This window comes from Eumetopias jubatus, unplaced genomic scaffold (assembly GCF_037043125.1).
Source record: "Eumetopias jubatus isolate StellerSeaLion01/CBP00866 unplaced genomic scaffold, mEumJub1_p1.0 scaffold_14, whole genome shotgun sequence".
Lineage (NCBI taxonomy): Eukaryota > Metazoa > Chordata > Mammalia > Carnivora > Otariidae > Eumetopias > Eumetopias jubatus.
The window spans coordinates 105,674,078-105,695,159 of record NW_028274820.1 but is presented as its reverse complement, the minus strand read 5'-3'; the positions used below and the strand labels follow the sequence as shown (position 1 = coordinate 105,695,159).

The following is a 21,082-nucleotide window of genomic DNA, read 5'->3' as shown; positions in this document are numbered from 1 at the left end:
AATGTTCCCTGGTTTAAAACAAAAACATCACCTACTATTGGAACCCAGGTGGGAGAGATGGATGGATATTTTGCTGGTGGTCAAAATACGCCAGCAATGTGGTTTAAGGTGAGGATTTTTTTCATCCAGTGCCAATGCCTCCTTATCTCCATCTATAAAACAAACTTTTCACAAATAACCACTAAGTGGAAAAGTAAAATTGACTTTGAGTATTTTCTTTAAAAAAAAAAATCCAGATTATGAAATGAGGCTCTGACATGATCAGAGAGCTGGAGTCACGTCCTGTCCAAGGCAGGTGAGATAAGGCAGAGACAGCAAAATACAGCTTGGACAGCTAAGGCACGACCTCCTGAGATTCGCTGGCAACTGGTGAGCCTTGGCGATGCCATACCCCATGAGCAGACAATCATCACGTTTTCAAAAGACAACTCAAAATTGGCCTAATACTAAACTTTGACTTCACAGATACAATGGGTTTTGGTGACGGGATTAGAATGTACTTCAGATCGCTCAGGTGTGCAGTTTTTTAGTGTTAAGCGCCACTGTATGTGGCCAGAGATACCCAATGTTTGGAGAAGGTGCCTAATGTGCCTGGATGCTGGCCTGTTCCCTACAGGTGTTCTACTGCAACAGTAATGGAAAAGAACAACCCTGGACTCCTACGTTGGCGAGAATATGAGGGCATAGAGTCCCCAAGAGCCCAAAGGGATCTTCCTAAGACCTCTCTGTCACTGGCCACCTAGTTTCCACCTGGAGAACTCCGGGTAGGAGCCTCCACCAACACGGTGCGGACCTACAGGGCACAACCAGCTAGAACCTTAGAAAGATGCTTACAACACTTCACCGCTTTTCCTTGTGTTATGTGCAGACACAACTCCCTGAAATTTCACCCACAGGCCCCAGGGCTTCTCTCTAAAGAAACATGTCAAGTCTGCCCAAAGGGTCTATATTCACTTGGAAAATTCATTCAGACCCATCTACTGCATGTTAATGATATGATTTAAAATTGCATGTTGCATTATTTTTCTTGCTTGGAGCCCTCTTTCCTTGTTTACATTTCTGCCTAAAAGAGTAAATCAGTGCTTATACTTTCATATCCTGTAAGTGTACTTTTATGAGTGATGACAGAAAATAATGTCTTAAAGAATATTTAGGCTTTCCACATTATGAGAAGTAGCTTTCATAACACCTTAAACAGGGCACAGGAGTTCTTTTCTGGGAAGTTCTGGAGTATAATTATGACTCTGAATTCGGTCTATGTTGGCCTCCAAGTGTAGCATTTTGGTGGAGCTTTTATTCATTCCCTCAAAAATGTATTTCTTTATTGAGAACCCGCTACGTACCATGCATTGTTCTAGGTGCTGGGCTCCAAGCAGGGGTGACACAAACCTCCTGCACTCACTGAGCTGACATTCTGCGGGCAAGACGGGCATTGGAACACACATACAAAAATATCCGTGGCAGCCATGAGATGTGCTAAGGGGAAACTGAGGCAGGGTGCAGGGACAGAGAGCGCCTTGGGGGTTGGTACAGAGGAAGGAGACATGGCAGATATGTGTTGGGAGGGGAGGAGGGGCGCATCTATGGGCTCCGGCCCCTGACGGTTTGCACCCATCTCCAAGACTCCTATACACATGGCACCCATCACCACCCTGGAGCACTGCTGGGCTCATGAACGTGCCTGTATCAACCAACAAATATCCAGTCTATGGTAGAGTTGCTGTGTAGATGCCAACGAAACAGGTCCTGCTTTTGGGGAGCTTTGTGCCCAGGAGGGACAGGTACAAGACACAAGAGCATAAAAGAGGCAAAGAATACTCTCAGAGGAAGGAGAAAGAGGGTGGATCACAGAAAGTTCACGGGCTTGGACACCAGAGGTTGGAAATCTGAGAACGGGCGGGTAGATAGTTTGACAGGTTTTGAACAAACATCAGGAACCTCTCAGCCATTTATTCCAGTAGGGGCTTGAAAACAGAAGGGCCACGGTGGCTCTGTGAGAGTGTGACTGGAATTTTAGGACTCGGGTGCCCGTGGGTGCAAGTCTCTGACTTTGACCTGCATTCTCGAATTTATCATTTCCAAATTTACTAATTCACCAAAAACAGTCTCAGTGTCTTCTTGGATTGATCTGGAAAGCCCATGCTATACTTCTGAGCTAATAAAATATTATAATGCCAATGAGACATCATTTTGATCTGTTTTGTATATCGAAGTCCCTTTAATGTTGCCCTTGACAATGGGCGGGCGGGGCTGCTACCCAGGTCCGAGGCGCTCTGGGCTGACCGCGGGCCACCCCAGAGCTAGTGGAGCAGTGTGAGGTTTCTGTCTGCCAGTCAGTTGGCCAGCCGTCCCCCCCCATAGATGACATTTGTCTGCCCTGGGTCTGTGGCAAACAGGATTTAAGGCAGATAAGAAAGACACAAATGCAGAGATAAAATAAAATTGGCTTAAAATGGATAGGTGGGAAAAGCAGAACAATGTAAAAATAAGGATTACAAAAAAGGGAGAAATCCAGGAAACAGGATACAATGTCAAGTGTGCGCTCTGGGGACGTACCCATGGGGGCCATCCGCCTCCCTCGGAACTCTCCAGCGGCCGTGCAAGGGGTGGGTGCGTGGCTCACAGCCCACACTCATTTTGGACATGAACACCTGGTCAGATGTGTGGTCTGCAAGTATTTTCTCCCCCCGTGTGTGCTGCTGCTTCTCTCTGTCGATGGCGTCCTTGGCTGTGCACCAGCCTTTTTGTGTCATGCAGTCCCACTTGTTTCTTTTTGGTTTTGTTGCCTGAGCTTTTGGTGTCATGTCCATGAAATCACCGCCAAGATCCATGTCACGAGAATTTCCCCCGTGTGTTCTAGGGGTTTTACAGGGTCAGGTCTTATGCTTGTCTTTAATCCATTTTGCGCTGTACGTGTGTGTGGTATAAGATAAGGGTCCAGTTAATTCTTCAGTACGCAGGCACCTGGTTCTCCTGGCCCCTCCCCACCCACAACAAACGTGCATGCACCTTGCTCTTTTCCAGTGCGGGGGGCTCACTTTCCCTCCTGCCCCTCCCACTGCAACTCTCCAGCACAGCTGTCTTTTCAGAGCTGGCTGGAATCATCTAGAAGTTTCTTCTAGTTTTTTAAGCACTTTTGTTTTAGGAATCTTTATTAACAACTGCATAAAATTTTATCCAGTAATGATTTAAAATTTTGTTAAAGTTTGTTAGTTTCTTTGCTCATCATTTGCCTCTTATTTCTCTTTGAGCAGCCCCCTTCTTTTGTTTAAGTGCATCTGTGTATAGTTTTTTTCCGGGGCAGATGCATGAATGGTAAATTTTACATATTTGAACATCCCCAAGTTCCTTTTCCTGCTCATTTTATGAACAAGAGCTTAGCAGAGACAGGACAAAAGTAACAAATTGTTTTCTATCAGCACAGTACCTTATAGATCATGTTCCACTATTTCCCGAACTGTTGTTTTGAAGGTGAGAAGTCTGATACTACTCTGAGTATTTACAATAAGAAAAGAAAAGGAAAGAAAAATGAAAAGAAAAAACCCTCCATAGTGCCACTACCTGTAACCTTATGTAATTTCTAACCTCTGAATTGCCAAGTTTCATTCGGGGGAATTAACTTCAGCTCCTTCCCCAAATTCTTGTAAGACATTCCATACTTCTTTCCTCTCTGATAACTTAATGCTCAGTGGGATTTTCTTCTAGTATATCTTGGTTTATTTTCCCCCCTTTATTCTTTGCAGTCTCTCCTAGAACCACCACATGGCAGAATGCATTTCTTGGATCTATTATTCATATCTCTCAAGATTTCTTTGAGTTTTCATCTCCGTCCAATAGTGGTCTTCTGGGCAACCCTGGTGAATCTTCCAGATTATGATTTGGTGGGGTTCTGTTCATAATGTTGCCCAAACAAGGACACTTTTGAGAAGGAAGAGAATGGCACCAAAAATAATTATGAGGCCTCCATTGATCTTTGTCAGGCATTATCTGGCTTTCTTGGAAAACCGGGGTGTGCAATGACCCCTCTCCTCAGTTTTTCTTTGGAACTAAAAAAAATTTAGGGGAGGGCATATATTTTGTTGAGTGAGTTTACTCTTTTATTCTTTTTAATTAAGCTTTTAATTTTAATTCCAGTAGGGTTAACATGCAGTGTTATATTAGCTTCAGGTATACAACATAGTGATTCAGCAATTCTCTACATGATTCAGTGCTTGTCAAGAGAAGTGCACTCTTGGGGTGCCTGGGGGGCTCAGTCGTTAAGCGTCTGCCTTCGGCTCAGGTCATAATCCCAGCGTCCTGGGATCGAGCCCCACATCGGGCTCCTTGCTCTGCGGGAAGCCTGCTTCTCCCTCTCCCATTCCCCCTGCTTGTGTTCCCTCTCTCGCTGTGTCTCTCTGTCAAATAAATAAATAAAATCTTAAAAAAAAAAAGAGAGAGAGAGAGAGACGTGCACTCTTAATTCCCTTCACCTATTTCCTCCAACCCCCCCCCCCACCTCCTTTCTGGTGACCCTCAGTGTGTTCTCTGTAGTTAAGAGTTTGTTTCTTGGTTTGTCTCTTATTTTCATTTTGTCTCTTTCATTTGTCTTTGTTCATTTGTTTTGTTTCTTATATTCCACATACGAGCGAAATCATATGATATTTGTCTTTCTTTGACTGACTTATTTCACTTAGCAGCATAGTACTCTCTAGATCCATCCATGTTGTGGCAAATGGCAAGATTTCATTCTTTTTCATTCTTTAATATTCCACGGTATATCCACCACATCTTCTTTATCCATTCATCTGTCCACGGACACTTGGACTGCTTCTCTAATTCGGTGATCGTTAGTAATGCTGCAATAAACATAGGGGTGCATGTATCCTTTCAATTTAGTGTTTTTGTATTCTTTGGGTAAATACCAAGAAGTGGAATTACTGGATCATATGGTAATTCTATTTTTAAGTTTTGGAGGAACCTCCATACTGTTTTCCACAGTGGTTGCATCACTTTGCATTCCCACTAAGAGTGCATGAGCATTCCTTTTTCTCTTCATCCTTCCCAACACTTGCTGTGTCTTGTGTTTTTGATTTTAGCCATTCTGACAGGTGTGAGGTGATGCCTCATTATAATTTTGATTTGTATTTCCCTGATGAAGAGTGATGTTGAGCATCTTTTCATGTGTCTGTTGGCCATCTGGATGTCTTCTTTGGAGAAATGGCTGTTTATGTCTTCTGCCCATTTTTTAATGGGGTTGTTTTTTGGGTGTTTAGTTGTATCAGTTCTTTACATATTTTGGATACTAGCCCTTTATTGGATAGGTCATTTGCAAACATCCTCCATTCCGTAGGTTGTCTTTTAGTTTTGTTGATTGTTTTTCCTTTTTTTTTTTTTTTTTTTGTGTAGTCACATTCTTCATCAATCACACTACATATAGCAGGCTTTGGCTTTCACTCTCAATGTGATCTATTTCTATTTACTTTCCAAAATTTCTTCATTGTTCTGTCTGCTGGTGGCCCCCTTCTTGGTGACCCAGTGGTACCATTTATTTTTTAATTTTATGTTTCTTTTACCATTTAGTGTAGAAAAGAGAGAAATGTATGTGCTCGGGAAGCCATTCTGAAGAAAAACACACTTTAGGAAATGTGATGTGGTGGTCACAAGCAAAGTGGCTGGTTGGAGGGAGAGCCTGAAGGAAACCTGATGGGTACAGGCTCTTAACTCACTGGAGTTGGGGCAGTGGGCGTGAAAGGAGTGTGTGGATCATAGAGCTGTTATAATTGCACTGCATGGTATTGTTTATTGTCAATCGACATTTCAAAGAGCACATTTTCAGGAAAGACTTTCCATTTTGCAGAAAGTACTCTGTCACCTGGTACTGGCACAGACACTTGCCTGGTGATGCAGAAGGGGTCAGGTGGGAAAGTGAGAAGTTTTTTTCCCAAGAGAGATACTTGTTTAGCTATTACTGAGGAGCAACAGGGCTTCAACTGAGTGATTTGCTTGGAGTCTGGCAGCATTTACTGATGGGTTTAACATCTTCCAAAGTATTCATGTATATTCTACTAATGATATAACCGGCCCTGAGAATCTCTCCCCTTGTTCTTGGTACCACAGCCTCAAAGGGAGTAGTTCCAAATGTTTGAGAGATTGAACAGATGTTCTTCCTCACAAACACACTAGCAATGCTCCAAGGAGTCTGAAACTTGGTTCCAAACATTCACTTGGACAAACTCAAAATTAAAAAGGGCATCCCAGCTTAATGCCTTGGAAACTTGGTGTAAGAGATGTCTAGAGGATTAGGTAGCTTGTAGAAGCAAACCAAGTGCTTTTCCCTTTCAAAATCTTGTTGCAGGGGACTGATATCACCCTATATGTTTGAACCTAATAATATGGTTTTGTCAATGAGGATGCAGATTATTATTTTGCCAGCTCTGGCACCATTATTTACAATTATTGAAAAAATTTCAGTGGAAGACAATATTTAATGCCTACATTGGGCCAGGCTGTAAGAGGGTGCACCTGCTTAGATATGCACTGGAGGACTGGGTGTGAACCAGCATTAGCTCTGGGCCACTTTGGAGGGGTCTAGAGCTATCGTCTCCTCATTCCAAAAGATGTATGACCAACAACTGTCCTTCAGTCAGAAACCTTGGGCAACAACCTTCCCTCAGGAAAATTTCTGTAGTGGTGTCAAGATCAGTAGCCATTTCCATTCCTTCCAGTAACAGATATGTGGTGTGTGGGCACCACCTCCTCCCTCACTGCTACGTGTGGCAGACATGACCAACCAATCACTCATGATGTTCTTCCTCGCTGAACTTGGACTTGGCCAAAGCATCCTTCTTATCTATAGCACTGTAGTCAGTGACTTTCAGTGAAATGAGGTTGGTCTGCAAGGCCAACACCTCTTTCTCATCCCTGCCATTCATGGCTTCGTGCTGACTAAAACTCGGGGAGAACTAACATAACATAGTACCTCAGTGTGCATTTCTCCCTCAGCAACATCCCCTGAGGTCAGGATGTGGCTAGGGTGGCTGGGAATACTGGGCATCTGAGGGAGTAAAGGCAGAGAGAAGAAATGGCACACAGAGAGAAGAAATGGCACACAGAGAGAAATTACCCAGTGCTGAAGAAAGAAAGAACATCTGGTTCCTTCCTAAGTTCCGCCAAGAACTGGCTATGGAGGGCCCCTTCGGCATACGTACTCTGGAAGCCACCAGGTTCTTCAACTCCATGCTTACAGAGGGGTGACTTAAGGTTCTGTGGCTCTGGCAACCACAGTCACTTTTGGAAGTTTCTACCCTGCGAGTGTAAGGGCAGACCCAGGGCTTCCGGCACCGCCTGATGAGGTATCAGATGGCCACTCACATTTGGAAACAGTGGGTAAGGGATTTGCTTTGTTAATTTCACAGAAGTTAACCATCTGTAGCGTCAGCCCCACCTTCCAGATGCTGAGTCAGGAACTGGCAGACATCTAAGACACTCTTCATTGATTACTAAGGTGATGATGATGATGATGATGATGGTGACTGTGATCACAACAATATTAGCTGTCATTTACTACACATTTGCTGTGCATTAGACACCATGCTAAGCATTCCATGTGCGTTGTTATCTCCATCAACCCTGACAACAACCTTGTGGGTAGTGTTGTTGCCCCAGTTTTCAGGACGAGTAAATAGAGGGCCTAGCAAGGCTAGCCAACGTGCCCAAGTCACAAAGCGAGTGAGTGGAGAAGCCCAACGTCTAGCCAGCTCTCTCCGATTCCATCCTTCATTGCTCTCCATTTCTGCGATTTCTCTCTCTCCATGGCAGCGACAGAGATGACAGAGCCCCAAGCATTTAATAGTAAGAAGAACAGTCATCTGGATAGAGTCACTCGCTTTATTTTTAAGCTTACATCATTGTATTTTGTTTCAATTTGACTTCAAGATGGAGAAGTTTGTCTTGATAAATTGAGTTGCTGAATCTATGACCGAACATCTCAACCACAGGCAAGTGGCTCCTAAATCACAACTTGACATGGAAGAGAGGTGAGGGCCAGGACCACAGCAGGATTCACAACACAGGCTGTTCTGTTCTCCACTCACAACAGGAAGAAAAGCTAGAGTTCCCTCTTGGGTTCCATGAAAAAGAAGTTTACTTATTAATTTTTAAAAACATGAAACTGTTTTGGTATGACATAGCAAACACTGTTTCATGCACAGGTCCTGTTTTCCTGGTGGAATTCAGTCGTTTCTTAGAAATAGGACTGACTGAGGCCTTCTGACAAACTTGGAGGAAAATGAATCATGCTCTCGGGATTCAATTTGAAGAGAAAAATCCAATTCTCTGAACAGAGCTATGATTGCAAAACTCAAGTTACGTAAATGGGGTGCTTTGATTCAGTGGCTCATGGTTGACTTCAGCTGGGGAGGAGAAAACCCTAACTACTTTTCAAAGCTCTGTGTGACGTGAGCATTCATTTTGCTTTCTGACACGGAAGAAGAATTTCGGGAGAAAATGTATACTTCTGCTAACATGCTAGCATTATCTTCTGAATCTTCTAACACGGGTTAGATCCCATTGCTTTCCCCAGCGGCCCCTCTCATTCATTCTAGAAAGTGGCGCAGCCGTTAGGAACAGTCTCTGTCACCAAGTCTAACGTGGCTGCCCTTAAATGTCTGTCCCCGAGAAAAACAGCAACAGGGTTTCTTTCCTCTCTTACACAAGAAGGTGATTTGAGTCACACAAGGGAGGTGTCATGGGTTAACTGTGTCCCCCTAAAAGAGATGTTGCAGTCCTAACCCCAGTACCTGTGAATGTGACCTTACCTGGAAATAGGGCCTTTGTAAATGTAATCAGGTTAAGATGAAGTTGACTGCAGTGGGGTGGGTCCTTACCCATGGTTGGTGTCCTTACAAGGAGAGGGAAGTTGGGGTCCAGGGACACAGGAAGAAGACCACATGCCTCTGGAGGCAGAGACTGGGATGGTGCATCTACAAGCCAGGATCACCAAGGATTTCTGGCAGCACGAGAAGCTAGGGAGAGGCACAGAACAGGTCCCTTCTCGGAGCCTCCAGCAGGGTTAACCATGCAGACAACTTGCTTTCAGACTTCTGGCCCCCCGAACTGTGAGAGAGTTGCTCTAAGCCCACCCTGCTGGTGGTAATGCTACGGCAGCCCCAGGAAACGAATACAGAAAGTGAGTACTTTTTTTCCTTAAACATAACACTGGGGTCATCTAAGATGGGAAGGTGATGTCCCAGCTCTGCGGGGGACGCAGCCAGGCTTCTGAGCTGGTGGCCCAGGACAGACGCGGAATCAGCGATAGTTCCTGTCACACATACTGGTCTGAGGGTGAATCCACAGCCATGCCCACGCTGCCTGGATTAGCTCATCCAAAGGGCTGATAAAAACCAACCCTTGCCCAGAAAAAGCTCTGGGGAAGGGACAGGCATTCGCTGAGCAATCAAAGACAAAGCACAGAAGTGTGAGACAGTATGTTCAGTGCAGGGAACTCTAAGATCTCTTTGTGTTAGAGTAGAAATTGCAAGGAATCAGAAATGGGAATAGAAACACCAAATATAAGGAATGTGCTTTTCAAATGGTGAGGAGCTGAGCAAATATGAGGTATTTCCATCATCACCCATCTTAGTGGGTCAGTGAGAAGACGAGTAAGTGTGTAGATCAAAAGCTTATTGATATTTCCTGGAAAATCATTATAAAGTGTCACATCATAACACAGTATTTTGGATGCATCTAGCTTCAGTGCCAGACCCTAGAGGTCTGGAAAGAAATCTAAACATCTGTACATTAAATATGTGGGTGAATTTCCACAAGGTTCTACAGCATCTGGTTTACAGGCGTTCCTCATGCAAGCATTCAGTGACCATCTGAAACCCATGTCTTATAGACAGAAATACTGGCACACGTAGGAGGGCCTCGCTAGGTAAGGAGTGGACGTAAGCATTGCAAACGTGAGTCTTTCCTCACCTACGCTATTTTAATCTATTGTGTGCAAAAGTATAAAAATAATGTATGCCTTTCAAAATTTTTACACCATAAAAATTAAGAATTTAAGAATTACAGGGGTTCCTGGGTGGCTCGGTTGGTTAAGCATCTGCCTTCGGCTCAAGTCATGATCTTGGGGTCCTGGGATGGAGCCAGAGCTTGCGGGGGGTCCCTGCTTAGCAGGGAACCTGCTTCTCCCTCCACCCCCTCCGCTTGTGTGCATGCGCACTCTCTAATAAATAAAATCTTAAAAAAATTATATGGAAATACGGAAATGACAAGCCTCGAGAAAGCACAGACTAAACATTAAGAAGCGTTGGAGAAGACAGCACAGAATGAGACTCAGTTAGTGTGATGATGAGGGTGGAGACCACCGCACGCCAGGGGAAGGACCACACACCAAAGGGCCAGTGACACAGCTGCACTCCCTGCAGACAGCTGACAGTGCCAGTCAGCTGGGATTCAGTCACCACGCCTAACACCGTCCTGTAAGTTAAGGGGACAGGGCCACAGCAGATGAACTAACCAAAACCCCCCATAATGGAAGGTGCATAGACCGGCAGGAGGCGTTTATATGCGGGTGATCTTGTAGCCGCTCGCATGATGCCCAGCCCCGCCGACCCCCCAGCGTGACGACCCGAGGCTGCTCTGCCTGGGCATCTGTCTTGGCTGGTTGCTGTCCGCCCTGTCCTGGTTCTAAATCCTTGGGCTACAACCTCCTCCTCTGTCCACACTGAACCGTTCACAGCTCCCTGTGGGACGGGCCAAGTGGTTGTGAACAGGAAGCGTTCCCAGATCTCCCCTCCCCTAATTCACAGAGAATCCACTAATGTCATTATGTTTTTCTTCAGCCCAAAGGGGGAGGATTCGCTGTTGGTGGTGCCGTTCTGGCTGCATCTCAGAGGCCACGGTAATCTACCCAGTGCTGCAGGAGCAGAGAAGGAAAGCCTCTCGAGCCGCGGGTGGGGACATTATTTTGGTCAGAGGCTTATAGGAGTCTCCAGAGTAGCTTTGGGGTATGAAAGAAATACACAGGGGATGAAGTTTAATGACTGCTACTGTGGGCTACACATGTGGGCCTACTTTAATCTCTGCTGAGAAACATGGGGATAAATAGAATTATTGAGACTTAATTTTGGTTAAGTGGGACTTCTTAAATGCAAGCCTCTGCTGGACAGGTGGGGGCTCCCAGGCTGAGTGGGGGGATCCTCCATACAAGTCAGCACTCCACTGGACGGATGGGGGCTCCCAGGCTGTGGGGGACCTGCCGTGTGATCTCAGCACTTCTGGATGGATGGGGGCCCCCAGGCCTAGTGGGGACCCTCCATATGATCTCAGAGCCCTTATGGATGGATCTAGGCTCACAGGCTGGGGGTGGGGTGGGCACCCTCCACGCGATCTCAGTGCACCCCCATGCCCCTCTCATGCTGCACCTTCCCCACTATATTGCACTTCACACTCTGAATCCCACTCTCGCCTTCATTTGAGGTGCCACCTCATCCATGAGCCTTTCCTTGCTTCTTCAACCCCAGCACAACCCCCAAGCAATCAGACTCTGCGACAGCGTAATCACTCTCTTTGGGAGCTTCACCCCGTGGCAATCACCAGCAATGCTGGTGGAGGACACCGGAGGCAGGACTCACGGGCGCTAAGTCCCCCTCACCCTGCCCGGGGGCCGAGGGTTGGCCGCTATAGGCTTTGTACACTTAAGTCTTTTTACAAGATCCCTTTTTAAAAATGAGGTTTCGATTAGGTTTTGGGGGCAAGGTTAATTTGGGTATTCGAGTTACGTTAGCCAGAAAATAGGTTAATATAAAAAAAATACTTACAGAGAAATGTTGTAGACAAGAGGCTAGTTTATGCTGACGTTAACATAAGGCAACACGCTAAATAAATGGATTTTAAATGACAGATCCTTGTCTGGGACGTTCTTTTTTAAGTTCACTTCGATCTTTTCCTTCTGTATTTTGCTAGGACGCTTCTCCTCCCGGAGACAAGACTGCGGATGTCTGATTTCGTGGCTCCAGTCAGGCTGCTGTCTCAGGTCCTGGCAGGCCGGCTTGCCATTTTCCCATCTCTGCCACATAAAGCTCCACATTTCCCCAAGTTGTAAGCTCCTAAAGATCCTGCCATGGGGCGGCAGGAGTCGCTGGCCTGGTAACCAGGAGACCTTGATACACATGACCTCCCGTGGAGTTTGGTAATAACCTTCGAGGGGCCAAGGGGGTGCTAAAGTTGTATTTCAGAGGCCCCCCCCACACCGTTTGTCTCCCCATTATCTTGGGAGAATGTCTGGGGCTACGCCTGTGGTGGTCAGGGGGCTGAGTCATCCTGTTGTATGGCTTCTCAAGACTTCGGAAGACACTCATAAAAAGAGGGTGAGGTCGTGCCCCGGTGAGCACCTGGCAGAGGCTAACGAGACCGTGCTCCAGCAAAAATTCTCCATTTTCCACCCACAACTCGCAGGACTGAATTGCTCCTGGCCTGGTCAGTCCCATTTGCGGCATGGTCTCACCCTCTGAGGCGATCTCAGTGGCTCTTCTTTGACATATACTTTGTAACAACCATGTTGATTAGCACTTACCTTTTTATGGGTTCATACCTGATCTTTCTAGCATAGGAGAACAAGATGCTAAGATACTGCTTTGTCCACTGTGGGACATGGCTACTGTTCTGTGTATGCTGACCGGTGTGATCGGGAACTTTCTGGGATAAATCATCCGTGAATTAGGTCACAGAATAATTTTTTTCCTGTCTGAGACAGTTTTCTATTACCTCCATCCTTAAATATGCTTGAGAAATTGATCTTTGAAATTCCTTTATTACCTTTCTACATGGCCTACGTTCATCAAGGTGTGAGACACTCACTCACCCACTTCCCAAGACTGTCTGTGGAAAATGTTGATGAACTTTGGGATTAACAGCGTGCAAACACTCGGATGGGCTGTAAACCATGAGGGAAGGTGTAAGACCCACCAAGAGGCGGTGCCGAGACCCGCTGGTGGGAGCCTGGACCCGTGATCGGGCAGAACCCCCTGTTCTGGGACTCGTTCCCACTGCCGCCGCCTCCCCTGCCCACCATCGGGGTGCTGGCCTGCCGCACCCCGGCTTACCTTCACACTTGAGCAGGAAGAAGTCGGCGCTGTGGCTGAAGGATGCGCTGAAGTACGTGCAGTTCTCCACCAGGTCACAGGACAGGCACTGCCTGTTGAAGGTGCCCACCGTGCTGGCGCTGGAGGAGCAGAGACAGCGGGCCATGAGCCGAGGTGGCGGGAACCAGGCCCCGCGGACAAGGTGCAGACCCCCAGCCCGGCTCCAGTGCCCCCCACGCGCTCCAGAGTCCCTGACGCTGCGCCTGTGCGCTGGGCCTCTGCCTCGTCTTCCTGGGAACGCCCCGGAACACTCTGGAACATTCCGTTCTGCGTCCGCTTCCTGCCCGGCGGGCGCCCCAACTCCGAAGAGTTCAGCTCGCAGCACTTCTGCTCTCCGGTCACCCGCGCGTTCATCAGGCCCAGGTGCCCCCACTGTGAGGGGGCACAGTGCTCGGTGCCAGGCCCTCTGGAGAGGAGGAGATGGCTTTCCGGATCTCTGGCTTGTTTCTGAGGGCCTAGCTCTGGCGCACGGCGCGTCAGGAACCCCCGGGAACCCCAGAGACGCGGGCTGAATTGAACCCTGGCCGTTCCCAAGTGGGGTCTCCCGCAGAGTCGCACCGAGAGCTGGTGCTCCTCATTCGTGGGGCCAGGGAAACAGGATCCCCAGGACCACACTCAGCAAGCACAATTTCACGTCAAGAAGGCCTGAAATGTGTTTCCAAAAATGAAGGTACCGAGGAGTCTTTGCACACACCTGGAGGGAGTTCCTGCCTGAGCATTTTGCAGGGGAAGGGCCAACTCGGACCCCAGGCCCCACCGGAAACCTGTCTACAGGGGCTGATCCTTCCTGCCAGACAGAAGAGGGCCTTCTAGCCTATGTGTAAGGTAGAGGAGAAGGTAGGCGGTCGGCCTTGATCGCCTTCCGTCCTGTGGGGGACAGGAATGATCTAGGTTATCCTGGCAGACACGCACGGCTACACGGAGAAGTGAGCCTGTGACCCATGGGTTTGCCAGTTTTCCTCCATCCAAAAGGACTCCCCTGGGCTTTTACACTCTCAGCACATATGCACCGGCGGGTGGGAGGGGCCACTGGTCCACCTGATGGGCTTCTCTAGTGTCTTCTCCACGGGAAGGGAAGCCAGGCGTAGGCTCCATCCAGACCGTGAGTCACCCTCTCTGGCCCTCAGGTCCACATGGGGCGGCTGGTGTGCATGTAGGCCACCACCCGCTGCTACCTGCTTCTAGTCTGGAAAACATCGAGGAGGTAAATTTGCCCTATTTCCACCTCTGGTGACCCCGTCTCAGAGCCCGACACCTGCTCTGGGAAGAACAGTCACTGGGGCGACACTGAAGAGGGACTGACCCTGGGAAAAGTCTCCTTTCCAGGATTCGGATGTCACCCCTCTGCCTTCTCTGAGGTTACGGAACTGACCGGGGTCACAGCGGGTCGGCCACGATGTGGAGTCGGTAGAGCCGGCCTGCTCCCCTCCCGGCCTCCGGCAAACACCCTACCAGACCTGCCTCCGACCAAACCCACTGAGAACGAGTGCTCCAAATCATCCTCGAACAACGGTGAGAAGGAAAGACCGTCGGTTATCAACACGAGAAAGTGAGTCGGGGGAACTCGTTTGACAAAAGCAGAAAAAGAAAAGCTTCAAATGCGGTGGTCTCCGCAATTCTTGCTCATAGTCTCTGGACATTACAGGGTTGCCCTGTGGTGGGTTTGCCCGGCGCCTCCCCTAGTGCCCTGCGGCATGGGGCACGCTGTCCAAGCCGAGGACCTCCTAGGTCGGTGCCCACGTACCTGTAGAGCTGTCTCCTCCGCGGCAGGTCTTCTGTGCTCAGGAAGTAGCTGCAAAGACCAGCAGGTGAACAGGGATCAGCGGGCTCCAGGGCAGGCTTGCCTTCCACTGCTAGGCTCGGCCTGCACGCACTTCCCGGGGACTTCTGTCGGTGCATGGGGACAGGCCCAACTCTCCCGCTCAGGCCCAGCCCCGTGTATGTGCAGGCGGGGAAAGCCGTGAGCCACACACCCAGGGGAGGGGGCAAGGGGGGGCGGGCTGTGCCGGGGGTGAGGATGGTGATGCATGTCTCTGGACTCAGATGCGGGAATTTCTCTACAAGATTGTTAGCCTCCTGTGGGGCCAGGACCCAGCCAGGTGATCTCGTAAAGCCTGGGGCAATGACGCTGGAGGAATGGTGTTCATTTGTCATGCGGAGCGCGGGCGGGAGCCTGGACTCTGGTCACAGGATCACAGAGGAGGAGGGCATCCTGGCCTGGCCTCTGCCATCTGAGCTGAGCCCTAGCTCCCTCGTTACCGTCTGAATAATCGGAATCACCTGGGGTCAGTGACTTAACTTCTCTGTCTCCGCTTGCTTGTTTTTGGACAGGGGAGCCTGTAACGGAGCCCGTGGGACCGCTGTGTGGAACAAGAGTATGCTCCCGGGGCCCTATGCACACGGCCTGGAACTCGCAAATGGCACACGGCAGGCCTGCTGCGACTGCCACCCGTTTCTCCCCACGGGTCTGGCCGCTCAGCTCCCTCTGCTCAGTGTCGTACAACTTTGGAAGTGGGGCCCTCGAGACACTGGACCCAGGGAGTCCCATGTGACTGAAAGGAAGGGCCCATCTTGCAGTGCTGGCCTGGGCCCTGGGGTTGGAGGCCTGCCCACCCCCGCGGCCAGCCCTACTCACATCTTATTCCGCTTCTCGTCGTAGGCCAGGATCTTGGTCACGTCCCAGTCTCCGGAGGTGATGGACTGTATGTTGTCATTGCTGCTGTTGGGCTGGAGCACCAGACGGGACATGGGGGAACTGGCGAGCCTGACCCATGCTTTGTTCCTAACCCAGGAGCCCCACACCACGTGGGGGTGCCATGTGCCCCCCGCCTGGATCCAGCCTGTCCACGAAGCCTCCGCTCACCACCCCGGGCCCCAGCCCTCTCCCCTTCTCTGAATGTCAGCAACACAGAGACTGGCAGAGTCCGCGTTTGTGGAACTTGTCACCCGCTACCCCGATGGCCAGTGCCTCCACCTGCGGCACACGGGTTTCATGAGAGACACGAATGCCACATAGGCTACTGATGCCGTTCTTTACAACGTGTGATCTCGCTACTGAAGTCACTGCCATAGGGAGACCGGGGGGGAGGAAAGAGAGAAATATGGGGACGGGAATGAACCAGGGCAAGGAAACGGAGGAGAAGGGAAGTGGGGAGGGGGGAAGGAAGGGAGGGAGGGGGGTGGGAGACATGTCTGCCATTCTCTGCCATCACTTGCAAGGATGGCTTGAAACCGTTTTACTGAGTGTTGTACTCTCTCGCCTTGAGTGCCTTACAGAGTAAAATAATTATGACAATAAACTGTAAGGGAGGGATGCACGACCCTCCTGGCAGGAACAGTGTGATCTGGAATGGGGTGCGGAGGGGCTGGTGTGAAGCACAGGCCCCCCGTGCTGGATGGCAGGCGCTGGGGAGGCAGGTGGGGCCCGCGGGGTCTGGGGAGCAGGGAGAGCCCGCGGGGAGCAGGGGAGTCTGGACGGCAGTGGGGGCCCTGGGACAGAGGGTAAGGGGACAGCCCAGCGGGTGGGGAGGAAGGGTAGAGGGCACAGGTTCGTCGAAGTCGCAGGCCCAAGTCCTTGGGTCCCATAGTCTCTGTCACAGCGTCCGAAGTGTCATCACTGAGCATCTTTGAGCCATAAGAGGAAGGGCCAATGCAACCCACTGCTCTGAGCAGGAGCCCCTGCACTTTGCGAGCCCCATTCTGCCCCACCTCCGGGAACCTACCTTCCAGTTCCTGAACCTGGGGCTCGCCCTGGGGCCCTTGCAGATGACAAGGACGCGCAGAGCGGTCACCACGAGGGGCTGTCACCAGCACAGCAAAGAGTTTTAGAAAAGGTCAGGATTACCTGTGATGACGACACGGTGATGTGATAGAACTTTCCTTGACCCCCCTGTGGGATGGCTCGGACAAAGAAGAACTTTCGGCCATCCTTGGAGAATACCGGTTCTTCATTCTGTGGATGAAAGCAAAGGATGCAGTCTATAAAAAGGCTTCATTTGGAAGAGGTTGACCATGACAAAATACATTTTGAGATCCATTTTCTTTGTAATTTCTAATGAGAGATCCAGTGGGAAGAATAAACGGTGGGTGGGGCCTTTCCTCTCCTTGGGACTCACAAGTCAAACCCATCTTCTAGGAGGAGAGGAAGATTGAGGAATTAAGCAGAGACAGAGAAAGACATCCCTTTGTTAGAGAAGCATCCACAGAGCGGACTTGTGTGTGCACAGGCTGACAGGACAGTGCCGGCCGTGGGCGCGGGAAGCTCAGTGAAAGCCCAGGGCAGGGCAGGACTTCTGGGGCGGGGGGGCATTTATCATCCATCATGAAGAACGTGGTTCTGAACACTCACAAATCTGATTTTGCCCGAACATGAATTCTACATGTTCAGTCCTGTCTTTTGTTCTTTTATTTCATAAAACCCATCTCACACCGAATAGCCCACCAGGGAGACAAGTAAAAAGAGAAAGAAACAGCAAACAAGGACAAATTTCACACTTTCTAAGATGCAGGTGCAGGGAATACTCCTTTCAGGGACCTCTAACACACACAGGCGTGTGCTGGGATCCGCCACCACTTTTCCCTGGAAAGAAATCAGCATTCCCAGCTCTCCCTGGGGGAAGGAAGTCTAGGCTGGATTCAAAGCCGAGACCTGCAGCGTGTTGCCCCCATCTCTGCGCGGCCCCCCAACGCCGAGCAGTCACAGCTTAGCCCCGCCGGCCCCCGGGGGCTGGCCGACGCCTCAATGGGGAAAAGGCATTTGTTACAGCGGCACCTCGGCATCTCTGGAGCTCCAGCTTGAAAGTTTCCATCCGTGAATGCCAATTAGTTGGCTACGATATATATTTTCTGATTCAAGGAGCTCCACGCTAATGCGGGTTGAGAACAAATGGTAAATAAGCCCCAGCTGGTGCCAGGAGCACACATTTCCCTGCAATGAGTGAATGCGTACCCGCAAATGCGACGCGCCCAGAGAAATAAACTAACATGTGATTAAAATGACATTTAATCTTCATGAATATTTGCAATAAAATGAAACCTTTAATCTGCAAATATTTATTTTTCTATTTAGAGCTGGCAGTGTGGTATTTAAAAGCAGAGGGAATGGGAAAGCGAGCGGTGACCTTGGCTTTTTAAATGTCCTTCTATTTGCCAACTGCGGGACAGATACTGCAATATTGCCTCGGTTTTCTGGGGGAAATGTTTGCCCTTTTGGCAGAGAAAAATACTCTGAATGAAGGTAATAAATAATTAGTTCTGGCCAGATGCTGTTATACTGAGAAGGCCCTCATCATTTTGATGTCATCTTTACACTGATGAGGGAGGGCTCTGCACCAGCCCTGAGCCTCTCGGAGACCTGGTTTCTTGGGCAGTAAATGTATTCTCGGTGAGAAAGCGCAGTGGTTTTTGAGGAGGGGATCCAGACGTTAATCCTGCCTCTGACTCTCCTGGGTTTTGGGAGAAGCGTTCTAGTCTCTCTGCGTAACAGGGAGTCTCTCGTGCACCAGGCCTAAGTCTCTCCACGCCACTCGCAGCAGATCAGTGAAGAAGGAGATTCTTTGTGAGTTATTTGTACCATGTTTGCCAATTCTTTCCAGAGAGTGGTTCAGATACACTCACCTTGCCCAATATCCCAGCCTGGATTCTGAAATCACAAAACCAAAATTCTGGTAAAAGAAGAAAGACTGTCAGATGTTGGCCCACAGGCCACCTCTTCAACCAGACGATGGGTTCTGGGACTCTACACCAAATCCCTATGGGTCTGCGTCAGGATGACATTGCAAGGTCATGGCTGGTGGTGATGGAATATGTGTGTGTGTGTGTCGGGCGGGAGCTGCCTGTTCTTCTGGAATATTCCTAGAAGAGAGAGAACTGGGTAGACCTCTACCTGTGGGACACATACATACTCGCCTCCTTTTGTCGGCTCATGGGGAGCCCCGTGGGGTCCATGCAGCGGCCTCAGGAAGGATAGGGGAGGAAAAGAGAGGGGGTGGAGGCTCAGGTCTGCTCCAGCCCACCCCTGTTCCCCTGGCAGCCAAGGATCAGAAGACCGTTGATCTAAGCAGACTGGGTCTCCCGGGGTCGATGGGACGTCCCACACTCTGTTCTCTCCAAAGGATACCGTGCCCTGCTCGGTGAGCAGACAGCCGTCAGCCTTGGACACATTCTTAACTCACCCTCCAGGACCTCACGGTATCTTGAAGGATTCGGAAAGGCTACCGATTGAAAGGCAGGGTCCATCAATTCCTTTAGGAAACATCTCTTTGAAAGGAATGTCATGAGAAACTGCTGAAACTGGATTTTCCTACTGCCCCTGGAGCTGTGTGTTAGGGACGCCTGAGGCGTGGTACCCACAGAAATCAGGGCCTCCCCATGCTCGCCGGACCAGACCCGGGGACGCACCAGCTTGGAGGAAGCGATTCCTTTATGGGATGTGCCATCTTCCACTCAAAACGGCATGACGTGGTTTCCAATGGCTGTTTTAAAAACGTTAGCTGTTTGCTCAGTAAGTGCCTTAAAGTCTACATTTTAGAAGTGCAATTCTTCATGCTACTTTTTAAGTGCTGACTTGATTTTGCTTGGGAAGATCTGGTTTCCTAAGTCACATCCGGCTGTCTGTCTGGAGCGTGGATGGTGTTCCCAGGTGGCCACCAGACGCCGTGTTGATAAACACAGAAACATCCCAGCGCCGACGGTGTCCCTGCAGCGCTGATGAAGACAGCAAAGCGGCCCAGCCCTGCAGCCTCGGGACCACGAGGACCAGCCAGGATGGCGGGAGGACAGGGAAGCCGCCGAGCACTGAGCAGCACCCCCACTCCCAGAGAATAACACACTGCTGGGCTGCAGCGAGGAGCCCCTCCCTCGGCCCCTCCTACTCAGATACAGAAGCTGCCCCTACTCCGGGGGGGTCCCAGCGCTGCCGCCCGGGTCACACTCCGTCTCCCTGCTCCAGCCCCACTGACCGCTAACACTTGAACACATTTCCTGCATATCTTAGGATTACTTTCGTTCGCCACACGTTGGACTCATGTGCACCTCTCATCTCCCTTTCTACCCCGTGACTCTTTGAGAACTGCTCTAGTGGATTCATTTTTTTTAAAAAAAGGTATTTTTTTGTGTGAAATTCACACAAAACAAAACATTTTAATAAAAGTGAGTAATTTAGTGGCACCTAGTACATTCACGAGGTCGTGCAACCAGCACCTCTCTGGTTCCAGCACATTTCCATCCCCTGGGATAGAACCCCAGGCCCTTGAAGCTGGTCATCCCTGTGCCCCTCCCCAGCCCCGGCAGCCAGCAACAGCTCTGTCTGTGAACTCACTTATTCCTGACATTTCATGTTCACGGGATCACACAATGGGGGCCCTTTTGTCCGGCTCCTGTCCCTCCACGAATATTCTTAGCTGCACTGCTCAAGATGGCCAAACAGCAGAGACAACCCAAGTGCCCATCAACAGATAAACCAACTGTGGTCTATCCATACAACAGAGCGTCGTCGAGCCAAGAAAAGGAAGGACGTTCTCGAACTTGCTAGCCAGGGGCTCAGGAGAAGAGCCTGGTGCTAGTGCAGTGCCTGGTATGATCCGTAAGCACTGGCTGATCAGACGACCAGTTAGATAATGCATTCTCTTCTGATTCTTTCAAGTCAGCCTCCCTGACGTTCTGTCTGATGCACATGTATTTGATATCTGTGCTCACGTCATGAGTCCAGGGGGCCTTTGGGAACTTCCCAGCTCCCACCACAGGGTTCTCAAGCCCTTGTCTGTTCTTGGTGTCTTCTCGGCTTGGACTTGGCACCCAGACTTACACGCAAGGAACAGAAGTGGGCACTTGGGCTAGTCCTCTTTCAGGTAAGACCAGCGAGGAGGAGTCTGAAAAGCAGCCATGCCCACTTACAAGGCCGCCCCCCAGATATAGTGAAGGGAGGCAGGGACCGACCACCATTCCACATGGAAGAG

The 21,082-nt window shown here is 49.7% G+C and overlaps 1 protein-coding gene across 1 annotated transcript in view; it reads right to left on the bottom strand.

The window, feature by feature from the left end:
- The window catches only part of DPP6 (dipeptidyl peptidase like 6), a 719,037-nt gene that overhangs the window by 51,742 nt on the left and 646,213 nt on the right, over nucleotides 1-21,082 (bottom strand). Inside the window, exons 13-16 of the mRNA XM_028089214.1 lie at nucleotides 16,972-17,079; nucleotides 15,763-15,854; nucleotides 14,872-14,919; nucleotides 13,089-13,207 (exon numbers count right to left, since the gene is read on the bottom strand). Coding sequence (XP_027945015.1) covers nucleotides 13,089-13,207; nucleotides 14,872-14,919; nucleotides 15,763-15,854; nucleotides 16,972-17,079 — 367 coding nt within the window. The remainder of the gene's footprint in view (nucleotides 1-13,088; nucleotides 13,208-14,871; nucleotides 14,920-15,762; nucleotides 15,855-16,971; nucleotides 17,080-21,082) is intronic.